General features: G+C 45.5%; 1 protein-coding gene across 1 annotated transcript in view; it reads left to right on the forward strand.

Moving 5' to 3' along the window:
* SLIT1 (slit guidance ligand 1) overlaps window positions 1-26,149 on the forward strand; it is a 354,779-nt gene that overhangs the window by 286,924 nt on the left and 41,706 nt on the right. The window contains exons 26-28 of the mRNA XM_040321566.1: window positions 1,157-1,320; window positions 11,132-11,256; window positions 16,416-16,510. Of these exons, the coding sequence (XP_040177500.1) occupies window positions 1,157-1,320; window positions 11,132-11,256; window positions 16,416-16,510 (384 nt within the window). The remainder of the gene's footprint in view (window positions 1-1,156; window positions 1,321-11,131; window positions 11,257-16,415; window positions 16,511-26,149) is intronic.

Here is a 26,149-nt window from a genome sequence, read left to right on the forward strand (position 1 = left end):
ATTATTTTTTTTTACTATCAGGCCTTGAAAAATATTCATACCCCTCTATATACAGTGCTTTGAAAAAGTATTCATACCCCTTGGAATTCCCCCACATCTTCTCATGTTACACCCAAAAACGTAAATGTATTTTATTGGGATTTTATGTGATAGACACAAAGTGTCACATAATTGTGAAGTGGAAGGAAAATGATACAAATAAATACGTGAAAAGTGTGGGGGGAGGGGCATTTGTATGGCGCCCCCCGGAGTCAATACTCAATGTAATGGCCTTGATTTGGCGGATCATTATAAAGCCTGTGAGACTTTGACAGATCTAGGAAGGAAGAAAAAATCCTGGACGGCCGCACACCGTCAAAGGCATCTTTATTGATATCTTGTATAGCATTTGAAATCCAATATAGTCACTTCATGTTACAAAAAAAACAAGAAAAGCCCTTGACGCATTTCATGCCGTATGAAGGTGCTTAATCATGATTAAGCACCTTCATACGGTGTAAAAACGCGTCAGCAGCTTTTCCTGTTTTCTGTTTCATCTGTAACTACCGTATTTTTCGGCGTATACCGCGCACTTTTTTGCCCTGAAAATCAGGGCAAAATTGTGGGTGCGCGATATACGCCGATACCCGCTTTCCCACGCCGAGTTTGAATACTGTGCCGGCATATACCGAGCGCAGTACACTCGCGTATAGTCGGGCAGTCCCGCGCTCACGTCCTGGACGTACAGGACGTGAGCGCAACAGTAGCCGTGCCTGCCCGAGTGTACTGCGCTCGGTATATGCCGGTGCAGTATTCAAACTCGGCGCGGGAAACGAGCGAGGAGGACGCCGCAGAAGGACGCCGGACCCGACGAAGAGGACACCCGAAGCCGCAGACGGACGCCGGACCCGATGAGGCCGCCGATGGACGCCGCGCAAGACACCAAAACTGTAAGTAAAAATCCTTTTTTCCACAGGAATTTCTGGCCAACTTTAGGGGTGCGCTCTATACGCGGGAGTGCGCTATACCCCAATAAATATGGTACCTAAAAGGGCGCGTGCTTTAGAGGACTGGGGCTTAGAGCGGCGATCCTTCTTCATTGACAGATCTTGTAACACATTAAACGACTCGCTCTAACCAGTATTGTTTGGGGGGGATTTATTTTTTGTTTTTCTAGAGCGATCGGAGCCAACCCTCTGTACTGCGACTGCAACCTGCGCTGGCTGTCAAACTGGGTGAAGACCGGTTACAAGGAGCCCGGCATCGCCCGCTGTACGGGGCCCCCAGAGATGGACGGAAAGCTGCTTCTCACCACACCGGCCAAGAAGTTTGAATGCACAGGTAGTGACCTTCCCATCTGTTCCCATCTGTTGGCGCTTGCCGATGAATTTTGCTTGGGGGTGCGCATACATGAACTAGATGAATGTGCTGATTTGTGCATGAAAATGTATCAAAATGTAGCAGTTATCGCCGAGGCTCCTTCACACTCATTGAGGGGAATTATCAATATTACCAAAGCTTCCTTCATAATTATCCTCTTGACCACCGCCCCATGTCAAAAAGACGTCCTCTTTTTAAAGTTGAATATCTCGATAACGGCAGCAGCTGCTGCCACAACCGAGATATTCATCTTTTCAGGGGGCGGTGGTGTACACGATAACGGCGGTCTCCGCGGCGGATTCGCCGCGAGATCGCCGTTATCGGTGGCGGGAGAGGGGCCCTCCCGCCGCTCTCCCGCGCCCTCCGCCGCTTACCGGAGCCGTCGGTAGCGGCGGAGGGGATCGGATGTGTCCGGCAGCTGAGCGGGGACGAGACTGAAGGAGAAATCTCCTTCACCCGTCCTCATAGCTCTGCTGGGCGGAAGTGACGTCAAAACGTCAGTCCCGCCCAGCCTCTTAAAGAAACATTTTTTTTTTTGTCATTTGAAAAAATGACATTTTTTTTTTTTTTTTTTTTTTTTTTTGCATTTAAGTCTAATTATGAGATCTGAGGTCTTTTTGACCCCAGATCTCATATGTAAGAGGACCTGTCATGCTTTTTTCTATTACAAGGGATGTTTACATTCCTTGTAATAGGAATAAAAGTGATCAATTTTTTTTTTTTTTTTTTCAGTGTAAAAAATGATAAAACTAAATAAAAATAAATAAGAAAACCAAAAAAAAATTTTTTAAAGCGCCCCGTCCCGACGAGCTCGCGCGCAGAAGCAAACGCATACGCGAGTAGCGCCCGCATATGAAAACGGTATTCAAACCACACAAGTGAGGTATCGCCGCGATCGTTAGAGTGAGAGCAATAATTCTAGCCCTAGACCTCCTCTGCAACTCAAAAAATGCAACCTGTAGAATTTTTTAAACGTCGCCTATCGAGATTTTTAAGGGTAAAAGTTTGACGCCATGCCACAAGCGGGCGCAATTTTTAAGCGTGACATGTTGGGTATCATTTTACTCGGCGTAACATTATCTTTCACAATATATAAAAAAATTGGGCAAAATGTATTGTTGTCTTATTTTTTAATTCAAAAAAGTGATTTTTATCCAAAAAAAGTGCGCTTGTAAGACCGCTGCGCAAATACGGTGTGACAAAAAGTATTGCAATGACTGCCATTTTATTCCCTAGGATGTCTGCTAAAAAAATATATATAATGTTTGGGGGTTCTGATTAATTTTCTAGCAAAAAAATTGTGATTTTCACATGAAGGAGAGAAGTGCCAGAATTTACCTGGTGGGCAAGTGGTTATAATGGCGCAGGAAGTGGTGGAGTTCCACGCGCCACATTAAAACCAGTTAATGACCGCCCTATTGTAGCTTTACTGCTACAGGGCGGCGGCTCTGTGCAGAATCACTTATATACAGTGCAACCTGGGATTACGAGTATAATCCGTTCCAGGAGAATGCTCGTAATCCAAAGCACTTGCATATCAAAGCGAGTTTCCCCATAGAAGTCAATGGAAACTAAGATAATTCGTTCCGCATTGACTTCTATGGCATGCAATACCGCATGTGGCCAGAGGTGGGGGGCCTCTGAAATACTGAAGCTGCTGCCTGTTCACTTCCTTGATTTACACAGACAGACAGAGCCACACCTCCAGCTCTGCAGCTCTCATTGACCCTCTTATGACTCCCCCCCCCCTCCCTTCCTGGCAAACTCTCAGGAGAGTGAGACAACCACTTTTCATATTTTATATATACTGTGATTCTGTACTTGCCAAATATTCTGCAGAAATCTCCCTCCACTGAGTTTGGCTGCAGCCATTTTAACTGTGGGCAGCTGAAGCTGCTCCCTGTTCACTTCCTGGATTTACACAGAGGCACGCCTCTAGCTCTGCAACTCTCATTGGCCCTCTTATGACTCCTCCCCCTTCCCTTCCTGGCAAACTCTCAGGAGAGAGAGAGCTGTGCATAATATCATAAGCCTAGGCTAATGGCCAGACAGGAAACAGGAAGTGGGCTGTATAAGGAAACAGGAAGTGGGCTGTATAAGCAAACAGGAAGTGGGCTGTATAAGCAAACAGGAAGTGGGCTGTATAAGGAAACAGGAAGTGGGCTGTATAAGTAAACAGGAAGTGGGCTGTATAAGCAAACAGGAAGAGGGCTGTATAAGTAAACAGGAAGTGGGCTGTATTAGCAAACAGGAAGTGGGCTATATAAGGGATTTACTGGCAGAAAAAATGTTTTACTATCCAAAGTTAAAACAACAACAACTACAAGGGGAGAAGATTTAATAGATAGAAAGATGAAAAAACGACTGAAGTTCCGCTTTAAGTCTTGAGATCCTACATGTACATATAAAAAACAAACACAAGAGGGCGCCGCGATTTCATTCAATCTTTTATACTTTTATTTTTTAATAATAAATCGCTACACCTAGATGGAGGCGCCCTCTTGTGTTAGTTTTTTTAGTGCCAGATTGTCTGTGGCAATATCTCAGTTCCTCTTGAGACACTCTCCAGCTTCCTAGCTGTTGTCAGGTTGGCTGGGGGGGTGGGGGTGTCAAGTTGGACCTCATAGCCAGAGGAAGCACCTAGCAACAACATGGGACAAACCACTACATGCACTTTGTCCGGTGATTGTACGTCTCTAAAAACAAAGTCTGAAGGGGCTCCTAAAAGCTCCTTAGATATCTCCTGAAGCTCCTTCAGGTTTTGTTTCTTAATGGCCGCCATTACTGTGCAGGACCATCATGTAGCATAGATAGCATTCCGGGAACTTTGCGCTGCCTCTTAATGGGCTTTGCCGCCATGATGCTTTTTTTTTTTTTCCTCTGGTCCGGTCACGTCTCCATGGAGACACACCATGAAACCCTCTTGAGACACTCTTAGTATATATAGCTTCCCATTCCTATACCCCGCACATGTTTTACTGTACAATAACAACTATTGATTTATAGCCGGGCGAAATTAACCTAAAAAAAAGGAAACTCGAACCTTGGAAAGGAAAAGAAAAACGCGTTTTACAAGGACCTGGAGCAGCGCTGCCTGCGAGCAGTCCCCCCCACCACCATCTTTTTGGTTTTATCTATAGCTAGGAAGTCAAATTTGAACCCGTATTCACACGTCTTTCGTGGGCATTACACAATAGGATAGTCATGGCCAGGGATTTTTTCCCCCAAAGAATAGGTGCAGGAACTCCACCCCCTACCCACCTCCGAGCACCATTCCTTGGTTCCACCCCCTACCCACCTCCGAGCACTATTTCTTGGTAACATCCCCTACCCACCTCCGAGCACTATTCCTTGGTAACATCCCCTACCCACCTCCGAACACCATTGCTTGGTTCCACCCCCTACCCACCTCCGAACACCATTGCTTGGTTCCACCCCCTACCCACCTCCGAGCACCGCTCCTTGGTTCCACCCCCTACCCACCTCTGAGCACTGTTCCTTGGTTCCACCCCTAACTACCTCCGAGCACCGTTGCTTGGTTCCACTCCCTACCCACCTCCGAACACTGTTCCTTGGTTCCGCTTCCTACCCACCTCCGAGCACCGTTCCTTGGTTCCACCCCCTACCCACCTCCGAGCACCGTTCCTTGGTTCCACTCCCTACGCACCTCCGAACACCGTTGCTTGGTTCCACTCCCTACCCACCTCCGAGCACGTTCCTTGGTTCCACTCCCTACCCACCTCCGAACACTGTTCCTTGGTTCCGCTTCCTACCCACCTCCGAGCACCGTTCCTTGGTTCCACCCCCTACCCACCTCCGAGCACCGTTCCTTGGTTCCACTCCCTACCCACCTCCGAACACCGTTGCTTGGTTCCACTCCCTACCCACCTCCGAGCACGTTCCTTGGTTCCACTCCCTACCCACCTCCGAACACCGTTGCTTGGTTCCACTTCCTACCCACCTCCGAGCACCGTTCCTTGGTTCCACTCCCTACCCACCTCCAAACACCGTTCCTTGGTTCCACTCCCTACCCACCTCCGAGCACCGTTCTTTGGTTCCACTCCCTACCCACCTCCGAACACGGTTGCTTGGTTCCACTCCCTACCCACCTCCGAGCACCATTCCTTGGTTCCACTCCCTACCCACCTCCGAACACCGTTGCTTGGTTACACTCCCTACCCACCTCTGAGCATCGTTACTTTGTTCCACCCCCTACCTGCACCTCCGAGCACCGTTCCTTGGTTCCACCCACCTCCGAGCACCATTCCTTGGTTCCACGCCCTACCCACCTCTGAGCACCGTTTCTTGGTTCCACCCCCTACCCACCTCCGAGCACTGTTCCTTGGTTCCACCCCCTACCCACCTCCGAGCACCGTTCCTTGATTCCACTCCCTACCCACCTCCGAGCACCATTCCTTGGTTCCAGCCCCTACCCACCTCCGAGCACCGTTCCTTGGTTCCACCCCCTACCCACCTCTGAGCACCGTTCCTAGGTTCCACCACTTACCCACCTCCCGGCACCACCCCCTTTAGAGAAAATCGAGCCAAGTATCTTTTTGTGGCGCTAAGTATTTTGTAGGGATTTCGTTAATGATAACAAGAAAGGCAGTAAAATAGACCCAGCAACGATGGACACCCCAGCAACAATAGATCCACGGTCCACCCCAGCAAAAATGGACTACCAACAAGCCAGCATCAATAGACCCTTCAGCAGCAAGCAACATTAGACACCCCAGCAACAATAGATCCACGGTCCACACCAGCAAAAATGGACTACCAACAGCCAGCATCAATAGACCTTTAGCAGCCAGCAACATTAGACCCCTCCCTCAACAGTAGATCAATCCCAGCAACGATTGACCCCCTGCAGCAAAAGACCCACCCCCCGGAAAAATATCCCCCCCACCCACAACAATAGATCCTCCCCAGCAACAATAGTCTCCCCAGTAGCCAGCAATAGACCCCTCCCTCAACAGTAGATCCATCCCAGCAAACGATTGACCCCCTGCAGCAAAAGATCCACCCCCAAGAACAATAGACCCCCCCAACTGCAACAATAGATCCTCCCCAGTAGTGTTGAGCAGAATACGCCATATTCGATTTCGCGATATATCACGAATATATAGCCGAATATTCGAGAAATATTCGCTAAATTCGAATATTCGTAATATTTTATCGAAATGAAATGTTTGCGAAATTTCGCTATTGCGAATGCGAAAATAATTGCGAAATTTCGACAACTGCGGTAGGAGCGCTCTGATTGGCTCAGAATATTCGTGATATTTTATCGAAATTTCACAAAATGCGAATGCGATATTTATTGCGGAATTTCGACAACTGCGGTAGGAGCACTCTGATTGGCTCAGAATATTCGTGATATTTTATTGAAATTTCGCTATTGCGAATGCGAAAATAATTGCGAAATTTCGACAACTGCGGTAGGAGCACTCTGATTGGCTCAGAATATTTGTGATATTTTATCGAAATTTCGCAAAATGCGAATGCGATATTTATTGCGGAATTTCGACAACTGCGGTAGGAGCCCTCTGATTGGCTCAGAATATTCGTGATATTTTATCGAAATTTCGCAAAATGCGAATGCGATATTTATTGCGGAATTTCGACAACTGCAGTAGGAGCCCTCTGATTGGCTCAGAATATTCGTGATATTTTATCGAAATTTCGCAAAATGCGAATGCGATATTTATTGCGGAATTTCGACAACTGCGGTAGGAGCCCTCTGATTGGCTCTGATGCAAAAGAAGGGCGGAGAAAATAATCGCGCAATATTCCTATTGCCGAATATTCGCATTGCGAATATTCGGCAAGATAAAATGATCGCTTCAGCTACTCGGCCCAGGGTCTCTAATCATACCAGCAATGCTTTTAGACGTCGATGGAGATCTCTAGGATGTGATCTGTTCTAAAAATAAAATTGAAAAAATCCGAATATTCGGAATAGCGAATATTGACTGAGATATTCGCGAATACTCGAATATGCCATATTCGAGCCGAATATTCGCAATACGAATATTCATGAGCAACACTACTCCCCAGCAACAATCGATTCCTCAGTAGCCAGCATCAATAGACCCCTCCCTCAACAGTACAACCCTCCCAGCAACGACCGACCTCCCAGCAACATAAGACCCGCCCCAGCAACAACAGACCCCCTCACAAATAAAGAACTCCCTAGCAACAATAGACTCCCTTCCTTGGCCAAAAAAATAGATCCCCCTCCAGCAACAATAGATTTCCCAGCAGCCAGCATCAATAGACCCTCAAACACACCACAGCACCCCTTCACCATTCCATACATTCCGTTCTGGAGGTGCCGAAACTGCGTCCCCCCGCGTTCCCCCTGAAAAAAAAAAGCCCTGGTCATCATGGCCGCCTACAGAAAACCTTGCAGCTCCGAAAAAGACGGGATTGTGGGAGCTTTCCGCTGATTGGAAGGACCTTCACTGCCGATCTTTAATGTGGAATTCTCTTCCATCTGTCCCTCTCCAGCCACCCCACACACACCGGCTTAGCGACCTTCTGCCATTGTTTTAGGGTCGCTCTATTTATGACTCTCCTGCGGGTTCAAGAGACAGAATCCTGATTTACTACCTGCGCCTCCGCCGCCGCCGCCGCGTGAAACTTTCTTTTTTTTTTTGGTCAGCAGTGCATTATGGAAATTGCTTCCTCTGAATATTTGTCACCGACGTTCACTGGAGCAGAAATCGCGGTTCGCTCTGCAGCTATAAAAAAAAAAAATCTGCCGCTTAACTCGTCTCTCTTGTTTAAAATAGATTCCTGTAAGCCGCGTTTGCCGGATTATTTATCCGCAAGAACGGAAAGGTAGCCACGCGTTTCGTTCCAACATATATCTCAAAAAATGTATGTCTAAAAAATGTCTAATAGACCCCTGATGTCTCAGGAAAGAGAACCTGTCACATGAAAATTGCATCACATAGGGGACCTTTGGGGGGATTCCCTTGCATGTGTACAGGCCTCTGGGTTCTAGGACCTTGTGGATACTTGCTCCATGTGTCTAATAGGCCCCTGATGTCTCAGTAAAGAGAACCTGTCACAACAAAATTGTATCACATAGGGGACCTTTGGGGGGATTCCCATGTGTGGGAACATGCTGCTGGGTTCTGGTATCTGGGACCTTATAGATGCCTCTCCATGTGTCAAGCAGACCCCTGATGTCTCAATAAAGAGAACCTGTCACAACAAAATTGCATCACATAGGGGACCTTTGGGGGATTCCCTTACATGGGTGTATCACATAGGGAACCTTTGGGGGATTCCCTTACATGGGTGTATCACATAGGGAACCTTTGGGGGATTCCCTTACATGGGTGCATCACATAGGGGACCTTTGGGGGATTCCCTTACATGGGTATATTACATAGGGGACCTTTGGGAGATTCCCTTACATGGGCGTATCACATAGGGAATCTTTGGGGGATTCCCTTACATCGGTGTACCACATAGGGGACCTTTGGGGGATTCCCTTACATGGGTATATTACATAGGGAACCTTTTGGGGATTCCCTTGCATGCGTACAGGCCTCTGGGTTCTAGGACCTTGTGGATACTTGCTCCATGTGTCTAACAGACCCCTGATGTCTCAGTAAAGAGAACCTGTCACAACAAAATTGCATCACATAGGGGACCTTTGGGGGATTCCCTTACATGGGTGTATCACATAGGGAACCTTTGGGGGATTCCCTTACATGGGTGTATGACATAGGGGACTTTTGGGGGATTCCCTTACATGGGTGTATCACATAGGGGACCTTTGGGGGATTCCCTTACATGGGTGTATGACATAGGGAACCTTTGGGGATTCCCTTACATGGGTGTATCACATAGGGGACCTTTGGGGGATTCCCTTACATGGGTGTATTACATAGGGAACCTTTGGGGGATTCCCTTACATGGGTGTATTACATAGGGGACCTTTGGGAGATTCCCTTACATGGGTGTATCACATAGGGGACCTTTGGGAGATTCCCTTACATGGGTGTATCACATAGGGGACCTTTGGGAGATTCCCTTACATGGGTGTATCACATAGGGGACCTTTGGGGGATTCCCTTACATGGGTGTATCACATAGGGGACCTTTGGGAGATTCCCTTACATGGGTGTATCACATAGGGAACCTTTGGGGGGATTCCCTTACATGGGTGTATTACATAGGGAACCTTTGGGGGGATTCCCTTACATGGGTGTATTACATAGGGAACCTTTGGGGGGATTCCCTTACATGGGTGTATTACATAGGGAACCTTTGGGGGATTCCCTTACATGGGTGTATTACATAGGGAACCTTTGGGGGGATTCCCTTACATGGGTGTATTACATAGGGAACCTTTGGGGGATTCCCTTACATGGGTGTATCACATAGGAAACCTTTGGGAGATTCCCTTACATGGGTATATTACATAGGGGACCTTTGGGGGATTCCCTTGCATGCGTACATGCCTCTGGGTTCTAGGACCTTGTGGATACTTGCTCCATGTGTCTAATAGACCCCTGATCATTAAGCTTCGATGGAGCGCAGATGAGACATCAGGGGTCTAATGGACCTTTGGGGGATTCCCATGTGTGCGTACATACTGCTGAGTTCTGGTATCTGGGACCTTGTAGATACTTCTCCATATGTCTAACAGACCCCTGATGTCTCAGTAAAGAGAACCTGTCACAACAAAATTGCATCACATAGGGGACCTTTGGGGGATTCCCTTACACGGGTGTATTACATAGGAGACCTTTGGGGGATTCCCTTGCATGCGTTCATGCCTCTGAGTTCTGGGACCTTATGGATACTTGCTACATGTGTCTAATAGACCCCTGATGTCACATTAAAGAGAACCTGTGGCAACAAAATTGCATCACATAGGGGACCTTTGGGGGATTCCCTTGCATGCATACAGGCAACTGGGTTCTGGAAACTTGTGGATAATTGCTCCATGTGTCTAATAGACCCCAGATCATTAGCTTCAAAGGAGAGCAGATGAGACATCAGGGGTCTAATAGACCCCTGATTTCTCAGTAAAGAAAACCTGTCACAAAAAAAATCTAACATATAGGGGGGCTTTTGGGGGATTCTCTGGTGTGCATACATGCTGCTGGGTTTTGGGACCTTGTGGATACCCACACCATGTGCCTAATATACCCCTGATGTCTCAATAAAGAGAACCTGTCACACAAAAAATTGGATTACATACGGGACACATGGGAGATTCCCATGTGTGCTTACGTGCCTCTGTGTTCTGGGGTCTGTAGATACCTCTGCATGTGTCTAGCAGACTCCTGATGTCTCAGTAAAGAGAACCTGTCACATCCAGTGTCCAAAAGCCTTCTTTCAGTGCACTTCTTGTGCTCCTTAGCAAAACTCTGCAAATATGTTGTGGACATCCCAGTAAGCTGTGGTAGGGACCTACATCATTCTTGCCTAGGCAGGAAAGCAGGAAGTGATGCTAAAAGGTTCGGGGAGGATGGGGGAGAATCAGAAGAGAAAAGGGTGTTCTCATGGGCAAGGGTACACTTATATACAATATTAACATGCAGGTGGGAATACAGTGATTTCTGTGCTGCATTGTATGTATTTCCTGATATACGAATGGTCCGTAGTTGCGTAGGAAGACTTTCGTATTTAGACTCTTTAGTGTTCCAGAAAAGGATTTTCTTGATAAAGTAGGTCAGTGATTCCCAGGATCTGGGCTCACCGTCATATGACATCATCAGTTATGCTGCTTTTAAATATTTTATAGGGCCGCCAAGCCTAAGTATCCAGGCCAAGTGCCACCCCTGCCTGTCCAGTCCGTGCCGGAACCAAGGCGTCTGCCAGAACGACCCCGTGGAGTACTACACATGCATCTGTCCACCCGGGTACAAGGTAAGGTCCACGCCGGAGAACCGTTCGTGTGTAAAGAGGGTCTGTCTGGTTTTTGTGAATAGGATTGGCCTCATGTCAATAAGGAAGTCCATTGATAAAAAAAACAGCCCATTGATAAAAACAGCCCATTATTAAAAACGGAGAAGTAGCCTGAAGTCATCTGATTTTGCCCCATTTGCACAGAACAAATTTACATGCAGTTTCGATGGGCGAACAGCTATGCAAAATAATAATCCTTTTTTTTTTTATCAATACGCCGCCACATATGTCAATGTTATTCATTAAAAAAAAGTGTGAATGATAAAAACACCAAATTATGGCCACTAGATGGCACTGAGTATAATAGGAAATAAGTATGCTCCTCAGAGCCATCTAGTGGCCACTCTTAGTTTTTTTATTTATATGCTGAGAAAGGTATATATGGTGTGTGTGTGTATATATATATATATATCTATCTATATATACATATATAGATCTTGATCTCTCTCTCTCGATCTCTCTCTCTCTCTCGATCTCTCTCTCTCGATCTCCTGATCTCTCTCTCTCTCTCTATCTCTCTCTATCTCTCTCTCTCTATCTATCTCTCTCTCTCTCTATCTTTCTCTCTCTCTCTCTCTATCTTTCTCTCTCTCTTTCTCTCTCTCTTTCTCTCTCTCTCTCTCTCTCTCTCTCTCTCTCTCTCTCTATCGATCTCTCTCTCTATCGATCTCTCTCTCTCTCTCAATCTCTCTCTATTTCTCTCTCTCAATCTCGATCTCTCTCTCTCAATCTCGATCTCTCTCTCTCTCTCAATCTCTCTCAAACCCTCTCTCTCGATCTCTATCGATCTCTCTCTCTCGATCTCTATCGATCTCTCTCTCTCGATCTCTATCGATCTCTCTCTCTCTCTCTCGATCTCTATTGATCGATCTCTCTCTCTCTCTCTCTCTCTCTCTGGCCACTGTTAGTTTTTTTATTTATATGCTGAGAATGGTATACATGGTGTGTGTGTATATATACATATCTATCTATATATACATATATAGATCTCTCTCTCTCTCTCTCTCTCTCTCTCTCTCTCTCTCGATCTCTCTCTCCCGATCTCTCTCCCTCTCTATCTCTCTCTCTCTCGATCTCTCTCTCTCAATCTCTCTCTCTCTCTCTCTCCCTATTTCTCTCTCTCTCTCGATCTCTCTCTCTCTATCTCTCTCTCTCTCTCAATCTCGCTCCCTCTCGATCTCTCTCTCTCTCTCTATCGATCTCTCTCTCTCGATCTCTATCGATCTCTCTCTCTCTCGATCTCTATCGATCTCTCTCTCTCGATCTCTATCGATCTCTATCGATCTCTCTCTCTCGATCTCTATCGATCTCTCTCTCTCTCGATCCCTATCGATCTCTCTCTCTCGATCTCTATCTCTCTCTCTCTCTCTCTCTCTCTCTCTCTCTCTCTCTCTCTCTCTCTCTCTCTCTCTCTCGAGAGAGAGAGAGAGAGAGAGAGAGAGAGAGAGAGAGAGAGAGAGAGAGAGAGATCTCTCTCTCTCTCGATCTCTCTCTATCGATCTCTCAAACTCTCTCTCTCTCTCAATCTCTCTCTCTCTCGATCTCTCTCGATCTCTCTCTCTCTCTATCTCTCTCTCGATCTCTCTCTCTCTCTCTCTCTCTCTCTCCCTCTCGATCCCTCTCTCTCTCTCAATCTCTCTCCCTCTCGATCCCTCTCTCTCTCTCGATCTCTCTCAATCTCTCTCTCTCTCTCTCTCTCTCTCTCTCTCTCAATCTCGATCTCTTGATCTTTCTCTCTCTCTCTCTCGATCTCTCTCGATCTCTCTCTCTCAATCTCTCTCCCTCTCAATCTCTCTCTCTCTCGATCTCTCTCGATCTCTCTCTCTCTCTCGATCTATCTCTCTCTCTCGATCTCTCTCTCTCTCTTATATATATATATATAGTATATATGTTAATGATATATGCCAGTGTTATTCTTCAAAAATTGGTTTTGTCCTTATGCACAGATGATGGAACCGAGTATCATAAAAAATGCTCCTCAGCTCCATCTAGTGGCCAATATGTGGTATTTTCCCTATTCACAGATGATGGAGCTGAGTATCATAGGAAATAAGTACAAGCGTCTCAGCGCCATCTAATGGCCAAAATGTGATATTGTCCCCATTCACAGATGATGGAGCTGAGTATCCTACAAAAAAAGTATATGCGTCTCAGCTCCATCTAGTGGCCAAACTGTGTTACTTTCCCCATTCACAGATAATTGAACTGAGTACCCTAGGGAAAAAATATATACTTCTCAGCTCCATCTAGTGGCCAATATGTAGTATTGTCTCCATTCACAGATGATGGAGCTGAATATCTTAGAAAATAAGTACAAGCTCCTTAGCGCCATCTAGTGGACAAAAAAATTGTATTGTTTTCATTCACAGATGATGGAACCCGAGTATCATAAAAAATAAGTATATCCTTCTCAGCGCCATCTAGTGGCCAACATGTGGTATTGTCCCCATGCACAGATAATGGAGCTGAGTCTCATATGAAATAAGTGTATGCTCCTCAGCTCCATCTAGTGGCCAAATGTGGTATTTTCCCCATTCACAGATAATGGAGCTGAGTATCATAGGAAATCAGTACAAGCTCCTTAGCTCTATCTAGTGGCCAATATGTGGTATTGTCCCCATTCACAGATGATGGAACTGAGTGTCATAGGAAATCAGTACGAGCTCCTTAGCTCTATCTAGTGGCCAATATGTGGTATTGTCCCCATTCACAGATGATGGAGCTGAGTATCATAGGAAATAAAAAAAATGCTTCTCAGCACCATCTAGTGGCCAAACAAATTGTATTGTTCCCACTCACAGATAATGGAGCTGAGTATCATAGGAAATAAGTACATGCTTCTCTGCTCCATCTAGTGGCCATAATGTGGTATTGTGCCCATTCACAGATGATGGAGGTGACTATCATAGAAAATAAGTATCTGCTTCTCAGATAAATAGTATCTGTTTATTTTTATTTTGTTGTAACATCAATTAAAAAATACATTAAAAACATATAAATTACTAATGTCCAATGATTGGCAAAAAAAAAAAAATCCCTACACCATTTTTACTTTCTCTACATGCAAGTAAATTTCTATGGGCCAGATCCACAGACGAAGTACGCCGGCGTATCTACTGATACGCCGGCGTACTTTCAAATTTTCTGCGTCGTATCGTTGTTTTGAATCCTCAACAAAAGATACGACGACTTCTAGGTTAGATCCGACAGGTGTACGCCTTCAGATCTAAGATGCAATACTTCGGCGTCCGCTGGGCGGCGTTTGAGTATGCAAATTAGCGATTTACGATGATCCACAAACGTACGCACGGCCGTCGCATTTTCTAACGTCGTCTGTAGTCGGCTTTTTCCGGCGTATAGTTAAAGCTGGTATTTTGCGGCGTATAGATAGAATTGCCATGTTAAGTATGGCCGTCGTTCCCGCATCAAAATTTGAAAAAAACATTTTTTTGCGTAAGTCGTCCGTCAATAGGGATGGACGTAACTCACGTCTAAGTTCAAAAAATGACGTCGTTGCGACGTCATTTCGCGCAAAGCACAGCGGGAAATTTCTAGACGCATGCGCATTTCATTCAGCGCGGGACGCGCTTCATTTAAATGAAACCCGCCCCCAACCCGCCCAATTTCAAATGCGCCGCAAACTCGCTGAGGATTCGAATATACGCCAGGTAAGGTACGGCGGCGCAGTGTATCTCTGATACGCTGCGCCAATCTAAATGTATGTGGACCTGGCCCTGTATTTCTTAGAAAATGCAAATTGGCTACAAAATAATAGTCCTCAGCTTTATTCAGATCTTTTGCTGTCTTTTTTTTCAACATCAAAAAAATAAAAATAATATAAATAAACAGAAAAATAAATGACGCGTGTCCAGTGATTGGCAAAAAAAAAAAAAAATCCCTACACCATTTTTACTTTCTCTAGAAAAATGTCTGCATTTGTTCGAAAATGCAAATTGGTTACAAAATAATAGTCCTCAGCTTTATTCAGATCTTTTGCTGTCTTTTTTTTCAACATCAAAAAAAAATAAATAATATAAATAAATAGAAAAATAAATTACATGTGTCCAGTGATTGGAAATTTCTGTATTTTAGATCTTTGCTGCTGGTGGAAAAAAATGTTTATAGTATCTGTCTTTTTTTTTTTTTTTGTAGCATCAATTAAATAAATACATTAAAAACATATAAATTACTAGTGTCCAGTGATACGCCATTTTTACTTCTATAGGATGTATTGACATTTTTGTATTTCTTAGAAAATGCAAATTGGCTACAAAATAACAGTCCCCCGTTTTCTTCAGATCTTTGCTGTCTTTTTTTTTTTATTGCAACATAAAAAAAAAAAAAAAATGAAAAAAATAATTACATGTGTCCAGTGATTGGCAAAAAAAAAAAATCCCCCTGCACCATTTTTTTTTACTTTCTCTAGATGTAAGGAAATTCCTGTATTTCTTAGAAAATGTAAATTGGTTACCTGACAAAAGGTGCTGATTGCGTGCTTTTTTTTTTTTTCACTATAAAAGAAAGCGCAATTAAAACCTGCCAATATTTTGCATGTTCTGAATCGGATGTTAATTTAGAGCCTCTTTCCTGTTCTGACAGGTGATTCAGGATCACATTCTGAGCGGGGAAAAAAATTGATTTTTTATTTTATTTTTATTTTACAACAAAAGTAGAAGCCTAGAAGCCGCCTCTAGGAAAGCATTACAAGACGGCCGGCCGTTGCGCATTATTTTAACACAAGCTGCCTGAGTGGTGCTTTTAAAGCCGGCACGCTCTCGTGCCGCACTTTTCATGAAGTGCGCGGCGGCGGCATTTCTATTTCCATTTTTTTTTTGTAACCAGTCTTAATGGATCTGTGTGTGCAGCTGGGGCCCGGTACAGATATGAATAGATGAGGACACGCTTGTTCTCTGAAGAAACATCCGTTTGTAAAGCTCTTACTAAGAGCATGGCCTGGCGGTAAGGCCGCTCTCTGGTGACGCCGCCGCTTCTTAGGTTAACCAATCGAGACGCAGCGGGCTTGTTAGTGTATAATATTATTGCAGTGCACCGGACAGGAAATGTCTGCTGAGCTTACGTTCCTCCTAATGCGCCGTATGCTTCTCTTGTTGTGTCTGCAGGGCAAGAACTGCGAGATCTCCCTGAATGCGTGTTCCAGCAACCCGTGTGAAAATCAGGGTGTATGTCACCCCAAAGACAACGCCAGCGGATTCACGTGAGTATAGCGGATGGGTTTTCGGGATAAGATGTGACGATATGATTAATTGCACCCCCTCCACATGTGCGGCAGGCTTGTAAACGCCTCTAAAAAAACGTAGAGATGGTGGATCGGTTTAGAGATGGTGGATCGGTTTAGAGATGGTGGATCAGTTTAGAGATGGTGGATTGGTTTAGAGGTGGTGGATTGGCTTAGAGATGGTGGATCAGTTTAGAGATGGTGGATCGGTTTAGAGGTGGTGGATTGGCTTAGAGATGTTGGATCAGTTTAGAGATGGTGGATCAGTTTAGAGGTGGTGGATTGGCTTAGAGATGGTGGACCAGTTTAGAGATGGTGGATCAGTTTAGAGATGGTGGATCGGTTTAGAGGTGGTGGATTGGCTTAGAGATGGTGGATCAGTTTAGAGATGGTGGATTGGTTTAGAGGTGGTGGATTGGCTTAGAGATGGTGGACCAGTTTAGAGATGGTGGACCAGTTTAGAGATGGTGGATCAGTTTAGAGGTGGTGGATCAGTTTAGAGATGGTGGATCGGTTTAGAGGTGGTGGATCAGTTTAGAGATGGTGGATCGGTTTAGAGGTGGTGGATTGGCTTAGAGATGGTGGATCAGTTTAGAGATGGTGGATTGGTTTAGAGGTGGTGGATTGGCTTAGAGATGGTGGACCAGTTTAGAGATGGTGGACCAGTTTAGAGATGGTGGATCAGTTTAGAGGTGGTGGATCAGTTTAGAGATGGTGGATCAGTTTAGAGATGGTGGATCAGTTTAGAGATGGTGGATCGGTTTAGAGATGGTGGATCGGTTTAGAGATGGTGGATCGGTTTAGAGGTGGTGGATTGGCTTAGAGATGTTGGATCAGTTTAGAGATGGTGGATTGGTTTAGAGGTGGTGGATTGGCTTAGAGATGGTGGACCAGTTTAGAGATGGTGGATCAGTTTAGAGATGGTGGATCGGTTTAGAGGTGGTGGATTGGCTTAGAGATGGTGGATCAGTTTAGAGATGGTGGATTGGTTTAGAGGTGGTGGATTGGCTTAGAGATGGTGGACCAGTTTAGAGATGGTGGACCAGTTTAGAGATGGTGGATCAGTTTAGAGGTGGTGGATCGGTTTAGAGGTGGTGGATCAGTTTAGAGATGGTGGATCGGTTTAGAGGTGGTGGATTGGCTTAGAGATGGTGGATCAGTTTAGAGATGGTGGATTGGTTTAGAGGTGGTGGATTGGCTTAGAGATGGTGGACCAGTTTAGAGATGGTGGACCAGTTTAGAGATGGTGGATCAGTTTAGAGGTGGTGGATCAGTTTAGAGATGGTGGATCGGTTTAGAGGTGGTGGATCGGTTTAGAGGTGGTGGATTGGCTTAGAGATGGTGGATCAGTTTAGAGATGGTGGATCGGTTTAGAGGTGGTGGATTGGCTTAGAGATGGTGGACCAGTTTAGAGATGGTGGATCGGTTTAGAGGTGGTGGATCGGTTTAGAGATGATGGATCCGTTTAGAAATGTTGGATTGGGGGGTCCACCTTGCTGGCTATCTATCAAAAGCCTTCTCAACCATAAGACTGCTTTGATTAGCTCTCACAGTGGTCACATGATCTGGAGCCCATCTTGCTGGATTTCAATCAGAATCCTTGACCCAATCTGATTGGAAACCCGTCTTGCTGGCTCCCAATCAGAAGCCTTGACTCAATCTGATTGGGAGCCCACCTTGTTGGCTCTCAATTAGAAGTCTTCTCAACCAAAACACTGCTTTGATTGGCTCTCACAGTAGTCACATGATCGGTTTACAAGGAGTACGAAGACTCGAGTCGCAGTTCCCACTCCGCCATCAAATAGTGTAAACTGTCTCCTTCAACCCGTCGTCTCGGAGCGGAGAAGTTTCATGTTCGGTAGGAATTGTTTCTGTAACTGCGGCGCTTTGTAGAACAGAAAGAACATTCTACCAGTGACAGAAGAATAGTTGGGTAGCGGCGCTCGGTATGAAGCGGCGCTCGGTATGAAGAGCGTTTCTTCTCTTCTTGTGGTAAGTTTGTGTGGAGAAGAAAGACGGAGGTTCTCGTCCTCTGGAAGGAAGCGCGGTGTACATTAGATAATGAGAGCGACACTTTTGTTGTGTTTGCCGATATTATTGTCAAGGATTTTGTCTGCAGGTGCATTTAAAATAGAATCGCTCCGGCTTCCGGGCTTCGGGGCTCCGCAGAACGTCTTCTCCGGGGTTTCTATGGAAACGTTTAAAGTTCGTTTCCAGTTTAAGCTCCTCGAAAAAACGGCAGCGGAATTCGCAAACAGCTCGCTAAACGTGGGATTGTGACAACATAAACCTCCCGGCTTCCCACCTCGTGATAGGAAAGCTGTTTATCTGAACTAGTGCTGGACTTTCTAATGAAACAATGTATCAAGAAGGCCCATCCGTGTACATGTCACCTAGTGCTGGACTCTCTAAAGAAACAATGTCTCAAGAAAGCCCATCCGTGTACATGTCACCTAGTGCTGGTCTTTCTAAAGAAACAATGTATCAAGAAGGCCCATCCGTGTACATGTCACCTAGTGCTGGACTTTCTAAAGAAACAATGTATCAAGAAGGCCCATCCGTGTACATGTCACCTAGTGCTGGACTTTCTAAAGAACCAATGTATCAAGAAAGCCCATCCGTGTACATGTCACCTAGTGCTAGACATTCTAATGAAACAATGTATCAAGAAAGCCCATCCGTGTACATGTCACCTAGTGCTGGTCTTTCTAAAGAACCAATGTATCAGGAAAGCCCATCCGTGTACATGTCACCTAGTGCTAGACATTCTAATGAAACAATGTATCAAGAAAGCCCATCCGTGTACATGTCACCTAGTGCTGGTCTTTCTAAAGAACCAATGTATCAAGAAGGCCCATCCGTGTACATGTCACCTAGTGCTGGTCTTTCTAAAGAACCAATGTATCAAGAAAGCCCATCCGTGTACATGTCACCTAGTGCTGGACTTTCCAATGGGGTGGATAGACTGTGCACTTTGCAAAGTGCAATTTCTCCAGAACTTAGTAAAAGAAGTAAAGCTTCACTTTGCAAAAAGCACCCAATCCCATGCAAGGAAAAAAAAACAGCATTTTTGCTTGAACGTGATTGGATGATGGAAGTCAGCAGAGCTTCCCTCATTTACTAAGCTCTGGAGCAACTGCCTAGTACCCATCAGTGCCAACCTATCATAGCCCATCGGTGCCGCCTATCAGAGCCCACCAGTGCCGCCAATCAGTGCCCATCAGTGCCTCCTAAGGCCTCGTACACACGATAGGTTAAACAGTTTTCATCGGTCAAAACCGATCGTGTGTGGGCCCCATAGGTTATTTAACCATCGGTTAAAAAAAAAAGCCAACTTGCTTTAAATTTAACCTATGGATTCCTAACTGATAGGTCAAAACCGATCGTTAGTAGGCACGACCATCGGTTAAAAACCCGCGCATGCTCAGAATCAAGTCGACGCATTGAACTTCGTTTTTTTCAGCACGTCGTTGTGTTTTACGTCACCGCGTTCTGACACGATCGGTTATTTAACCAATGGTGTGTAGGCGCGACGGACCATCAGTCAGCTTCATCGGTTAACCAATGACAACGGTCCTTCAGACAGTTCTCATCGGATGGACTGATCGTGTGTACGCGGCTTTACAGTGCCCATCAGTGCAGCCTCATAAGTGCTGCCTATCAGTGCCCATCAGTGCCACCTATCAGTGCCTAGCAGTGCAGCATATCAGTGCCCATCAATGCAGCCTCATAAATGCCCATCAGTGCAGCCTATCAGTGCCCATGAGTGCCCCCTATCAGTGGACATTAGTGAAGGAGAAAAATCACCTGTTTGCAAAATTTTACAAAAAAAATGTTTTGATTTTTTTTTCAGTTTTTTTGTTTAGAAAAAATGTAAAACCCCCCAGTAGTGATTAAATACCACCGCGCAGAAATGCATCCGGAACAGAGAACTGGCGATGTGAACTGGCCCTGGGCTAGATTCAGATAGCCCGGCGTAATTTTCTGCGGGTGTAACGTATCTCAGATACGTTACGCCGCCGTAAATTAGCGCACAAGTTCCGTATTCATAAAAAACTTGCGCCCCAAGTTACGGCGGCGTAGCGTATGTGGTCCGGCGTAAGCCCGCCTAATTCAAATGTGGATGACGTGGGCGTGTTTTATTTAAATTACTTATGACCCCGCGTATTTGACGTTTTTTTTTACGAACGGCGCATGCGCTGTCCGTGAAAGAATCCCATTGCGCATGCTCGAAATTACGCTGGCAAATCGTCAATGCTTTAGACGTGAACGTAACTTACGCACAGCCCTATTCGCAAACGACTTACGCAAACGACGTAATCGACGCAAAATTCGACGCTGGTCCGACGTCCATACTTAACATAGGATACCCCTCATAGGATACGCCGGAAAAAGCCGGAAAAAAATGCACGTACGTTTGTGAATCGGCGTATCTACCAAATTAGCATATTCCTCGCGTAAATCGGCGGAAGCGCCACCTAGCGGCCGGCGTTAATATGCACCCTAAGATACGACGGCGTAAGAGACTTGCGCCAGTCGGATCTTAGCCAAATTTCGGCGTATCTTGTTTTCTGAATACAGAAACAAGATACGCCGGCGCAGCTTTGAATTTACGCGGCGCATCTATAGATTTTACTGTAAGGAAATACTTGGTGGATACATTTTAACACAATGTTACACTAAGAAAATAAAAGAAAATAAAAGGAAATAATAGTGTTAATGTTGCAGATTTCTGTGAAATAAATGAACAAAGTCCGGATAAAACACCGACGTTCTTGTCTGACCCTTGAAGAGAAATTCCCTGAAATAAGCAGCAGATCAGGGGAACGGATCCAAACGGATTCCAACGCTTATTTGCTTTTAGTACAATTTATTTTTCTTTGCTTTTTTCTTCTTCTGTTACATTAAGTCAATTTGCAGCGCACAATGGTCGCTTTTCTTAGGGGGTGATTATCCAAACTGTTTTTAGAATTCTATATTGCCCTCCAATTAACCTGTTCTGTACATTATGTCGCCATCTGTTACCTTCTCTTCCACGCAGACAAAAAAGAAAAAAAACGACGAGCGCTAATAAAAGGACTGTCAGCGTCTTCACATATTTACATTCTAAATTGTATTTTTTATTTTTTTCCATCTATCTATAGTGAGTGCCTTTAGACTCGTCTATAATTACTGTGATTTGCTTTTTACTTTGCATGCATCTAAACTGACAGCCTCTCCCGTCACCCGAGTCCAGGCATTCCACATCATATATATATATATATATATACGGAGGGACCCCGCTTTTCACTTAGTCCTCGCGTTTTCATCCAATCCCCTCGCAAAAGATAATTAGTCGCCGAAAATAAATTCGAGGCGAGTAAAGGGACCAGGAGAATTGGGGTTATTTGAAAAAATTACGTTGGATCGAGAGGGAGGCAGAAATGACCAGACCTGCTTTTAAGAGCCTAAAATTACCAGATGTAAAATAAAAAATAAATAAAATACTTAATGGCCTCTCGTTCTGTTGCCTTGGTAACCAAGCATCTTTACAATAGGCCTATATTTTCCTTTGGGGTTTGCAAAGCCATTCAATCACGCCATTTACTCTTCGCAGCTTTCAACCTGCACACAAATCTTTCCAACCTGTTTTATTTATTTTATAATTTTTTTCCTTTATTTTGGGGAATTTACAGAGAATAGAATCCATTTCAAATAATAAAAAAAAAGGAGACCGTTTGCGGACAACTGCTTTATTAAAAAGAGCGCAAAGGAAAGATCAACTTAGGGGTAGATTCACGTAGAAGAGCGCATCTTTGTGCGGGCGTAACGTATCCTATTTACGTTACGCCTCCGCAACTTTGACAGGCAAATGCAGTATTCACAAAAGAAAGTTGCGGCGGCGTAGCGTAAATCGGCCGGCGTAAGCACGCCTAATTCAAACGTGGAAGATGTGGGTGTGTGTTATGTAAATGTATTGTGACCCCACGTAAATGACGCTTGCGCCGTCCGTGAAAGTATGCCAGTGCACATGCTCCAAATTAACCCGCAACAAGCCAATGCTTTCGACGTGAACGTAAATGACGCCCAGCCCTATTCGTGAACGACTTACGCAAACAACGTAATCGACAGACAATTCGACGCGGGCCCGACGTCCATACTAAACATTGGCTGCGCCTCATATAGCAGGGGTAACTTTACGCCGGAAAAAGCCTAACGTAAACGGCGTATCTGTACTGCGTCGGCCGGGCGTACGTTCGTGAATAGGCGTATCTAGTTGATTTACATATTCTAGGCGTAAATCAGCGTACACGCCCCTAGCGGCCAGCGTAAATATGCAGTTAAGATACGACGGCGTAGGAGACTTACGCTGGTCGTATCTTAAACAAATTCTGGCGTATCTGATTCTTTGAATCAGGCGAACAGATACGACGCTTCACACTCAGAGATACGATGGCGTATCTGGAGATACGCCGTCGTATCTCCTACCTGAATCTACCCCTATCTGTATATACTCAAGTATAAGCCGACACGAATATAAACCTAATTTTACCACAAAAAAACTGGCAAAACGTATTGCCTCACTTTGCCTCACTGTGTCCATGAGCATGCCTCACTGTGCCCATGCCTCACTGTGCCCAAACTGTGCACACTTGTAGAGGAGAAATGGGGCTACATGTATGCCAAGTTGCGGGTCCAGGGGACCTAAGACCGGCCAGTACCGGGTCCCCAAATTCACCAGAGAAATGACCATTTAACATGGAAGTCTATAGAAGGGGTGCCCGGTTTTGAAAAATTGGTGCTCCCCAGCCGTAGGTCCCCCGGACAACAAACTGTGCACACTTGTAGAGGAGAAATGGGGCTACATGTGTGCCAAGCTCTGTGTCCAGGGGACCTAAGACCTGCCAGTACTGGGTCACCAAATCTACCAGAGTAATGACCATTTAACATGGGAGTCTATGGAAGGGATGCCGGGGTTTGAAAAATCGGTGCTCCCGAGCCGTAGGTCCCCCAGACAACAAACTTTGCACACGTATAGAGGAGAAATGGGGCTACATGTGTGCCAAGCTCCGGGTCCAGGGGACCTACAACCGGCCGGTACCGGGTCCCCAAATTCACCAGATAAATGACAGTTTAACATGGGAGTCTATGGAAGGGGTGCCCGGCTTGGAAAAATCAGTGCTCCCTAGCCAGAAGTCCCCCAGACAACAAACTGTGCACACTTATAGAGGAGAAATAAGGGTATATGTGTGCCAAGCTCCGGGTCCAGGAGACCTACGACCATCCGGTACCGGGTCCCCAAATTCACCAGAGAAATGGCTGTTTAACATTGGAGTCTATGGAAGGGCTGCCCGGGTTTGAAATATCGGTGCTCCCCGGCCGTAGGTCCCCCAGACAACAATCTTTACACACTTGTAGAGGAAGAGTGGGGCTACACGTGCGCTAAGGTTGGGGTCCAGGGGACCTATGGCCGGTCAGTACTGGGTCCCCAAATTCTGGGAGATCAGGTGCAAAAAGGTGACTCGAGTATAAGCCGAGGGGGGCATTTTCAGCACAAAAAAAATGTGCTGAAAAACTCGGCTTATACTCGAGTATATACAGTATATAGAGACAGGGAAAAAAATAATAAAAGAAGAGAAGGGAAAGAATGCGGAGAGAAGATGCGGGATCGAAACAATGTTTCCAACATCGTCTATTATGACAATAGGAGACTCATTGCCATTGAGCATTGTTCCCCAACATACAAAGTAACGCCACCTTTTAGGTTGGAAAGGGCGACCTTCCATTAACTGAAGGATCTTTAGACACGTTAATCTAATGCCGCGTCAGAATTTCCGACAACAAATGTTCGATGGGAGCTTGTTGTCGTAAGTTACGACCGCGTGTAGGCCCCATCGGACGTTTGCTGTCGGAATTTCCGACAACAAAAGTTTTGAGAGCTGGTTCTCCAAATTTTCCGACAACAAAACTTTTTGTCGGAAATTCCGAGCGTGTGTATCCATTTCCGACGCACCAAATTCCACGCATGCTCGGAATCAAGCCGAAAAGACGCACTGGCAATTGAACTTAAAGAGGAGGTCCCGGAATTTATTTTAATTAAAAGCCAGAGGCTACACATACTGTAGCTGCTGGCTTTTAATAAATGGACACTTACCTGTCCTGGAGTCCAACGATGTCGGCAGTAAGGTTCCCGGCGTGAAGCCACCATTGCGGGTAAGGGAACCCGGCAGTGTAGTCTTTCGGCTTCACGCCGGGAACCCTACTGCGCATGCGCGAGGCCCGCTTCTCGCTCCTATTAGCCCGTGGCCAGAGGAGGAGGAGGAGTAAGCCCCGTGGTGACGTCACAGCTGCATCACGGGGCGGCTGCACTCCCGGAAGTGGGACCGGGAGTGCAGCCGTTGGGGGGGGGGGCACCGGGGGGGGGGATCCGATGAGCGGAAGTTCCACTTTAGGGTGGAGCTCCGCTTTAATTTTTCTCGGTTCGTCGTACGTGTTGTTCGTCACCGCGTTCTTGACGTTTTTGCAATTTCCGACAACATTTGTATGACCGCGTGTATGCAAGACAAGTTTGAGCCAACATCAGTCGGAAAAAAATCAACGGTTTTGTTGTCGGAATGTCCGATCGTCTGTACGCGGCATAAGACTAATGTCCCGTACACACCCCGACCGTGTGCAGGCTCCATCTGACTTTTCCAGTCGGAATTTCCGCCAACAAAAATTCGAGAGCTGGTTCTCAAATTTTCAGACGGAAAAATTCCGATCGCCTCTAGCAATTGCGACGCGCAAAATTCCAACACATGCTTGGAAACAATTCGACGCATGCTCGGAAGCATTGAACTTCATTTTCTCGGCTCGTCACAATGTTGTACGTCACCGCGTTCTTGACGGTTAAAAGTTCAATGAACTTTTGTCTGACCGTGTGTATGCAAGCCAAGCTTGAGTGGAATTCCGTCGGAAAAACCATCCAAGGTTTTTCCGATGGAAAATACGATCGTGTGTACGCGGTATCTTTAGAAAAAAACAAATAAAAAAGAAGAAGATTAAGAATCCACCTGAGGTCTATTCAACTCTGGAGGAAAGTGAATTCACGGCATGATAATGTTCAACCCAGACGTTGCAGAAACAAGGGAATGCACGTTCTCTACCAACGTATAACAAAACCCTTCACTAGACCCAACTCACGGGCGCCGGTTCTCCACTCATGGGCTTGAACTCAACGGTGCAGCCTATAATGGAAAGATCGGGACAATAGGTCATTCACATTAACAGAACAGAATTCCTATGAGCTCTATCAACTTAAACAATGGACTCTTCACAGTTAAGTGGAGCCCATATTGTACCCAACACAAAAATTCATTAGACCGGTCCTGGCGGTGTAGACCAGAACAGCGATATGGTTTTGACGTTTCCTAAGCTTGGTTGTAAGTGGCCTACTACCAGAAAGCAGTGACTTATCTTATTTTTTGGGGAAATTTAGAGAGAATTGAATCCATTTAAAAAAAAAAAAAGGCTTTATTAAAAAAAGAGCAAAAAGGAAAGATCAAAAAAGACAGAAAAAAAAAGAAGAAAGGAGGGGAAAGAATGCGGAGAGAAGATGCGAGACCGAAACAATTAGCTGTATTCAGAAAGATTTACGCC

This window comes from Rana temporaria, chromosome 8 (genome assembly GCF_905171775.1).
Source record: "Rana temporaria chromosome 8, aRanTem1.1, whole genome shotgun sequence".
NCBI classification, from domain to species: Eukaryota; Metazoa; Chordata; class Amphibia; order Anura; family Ranidae; genus Rana; species Rana temporaria.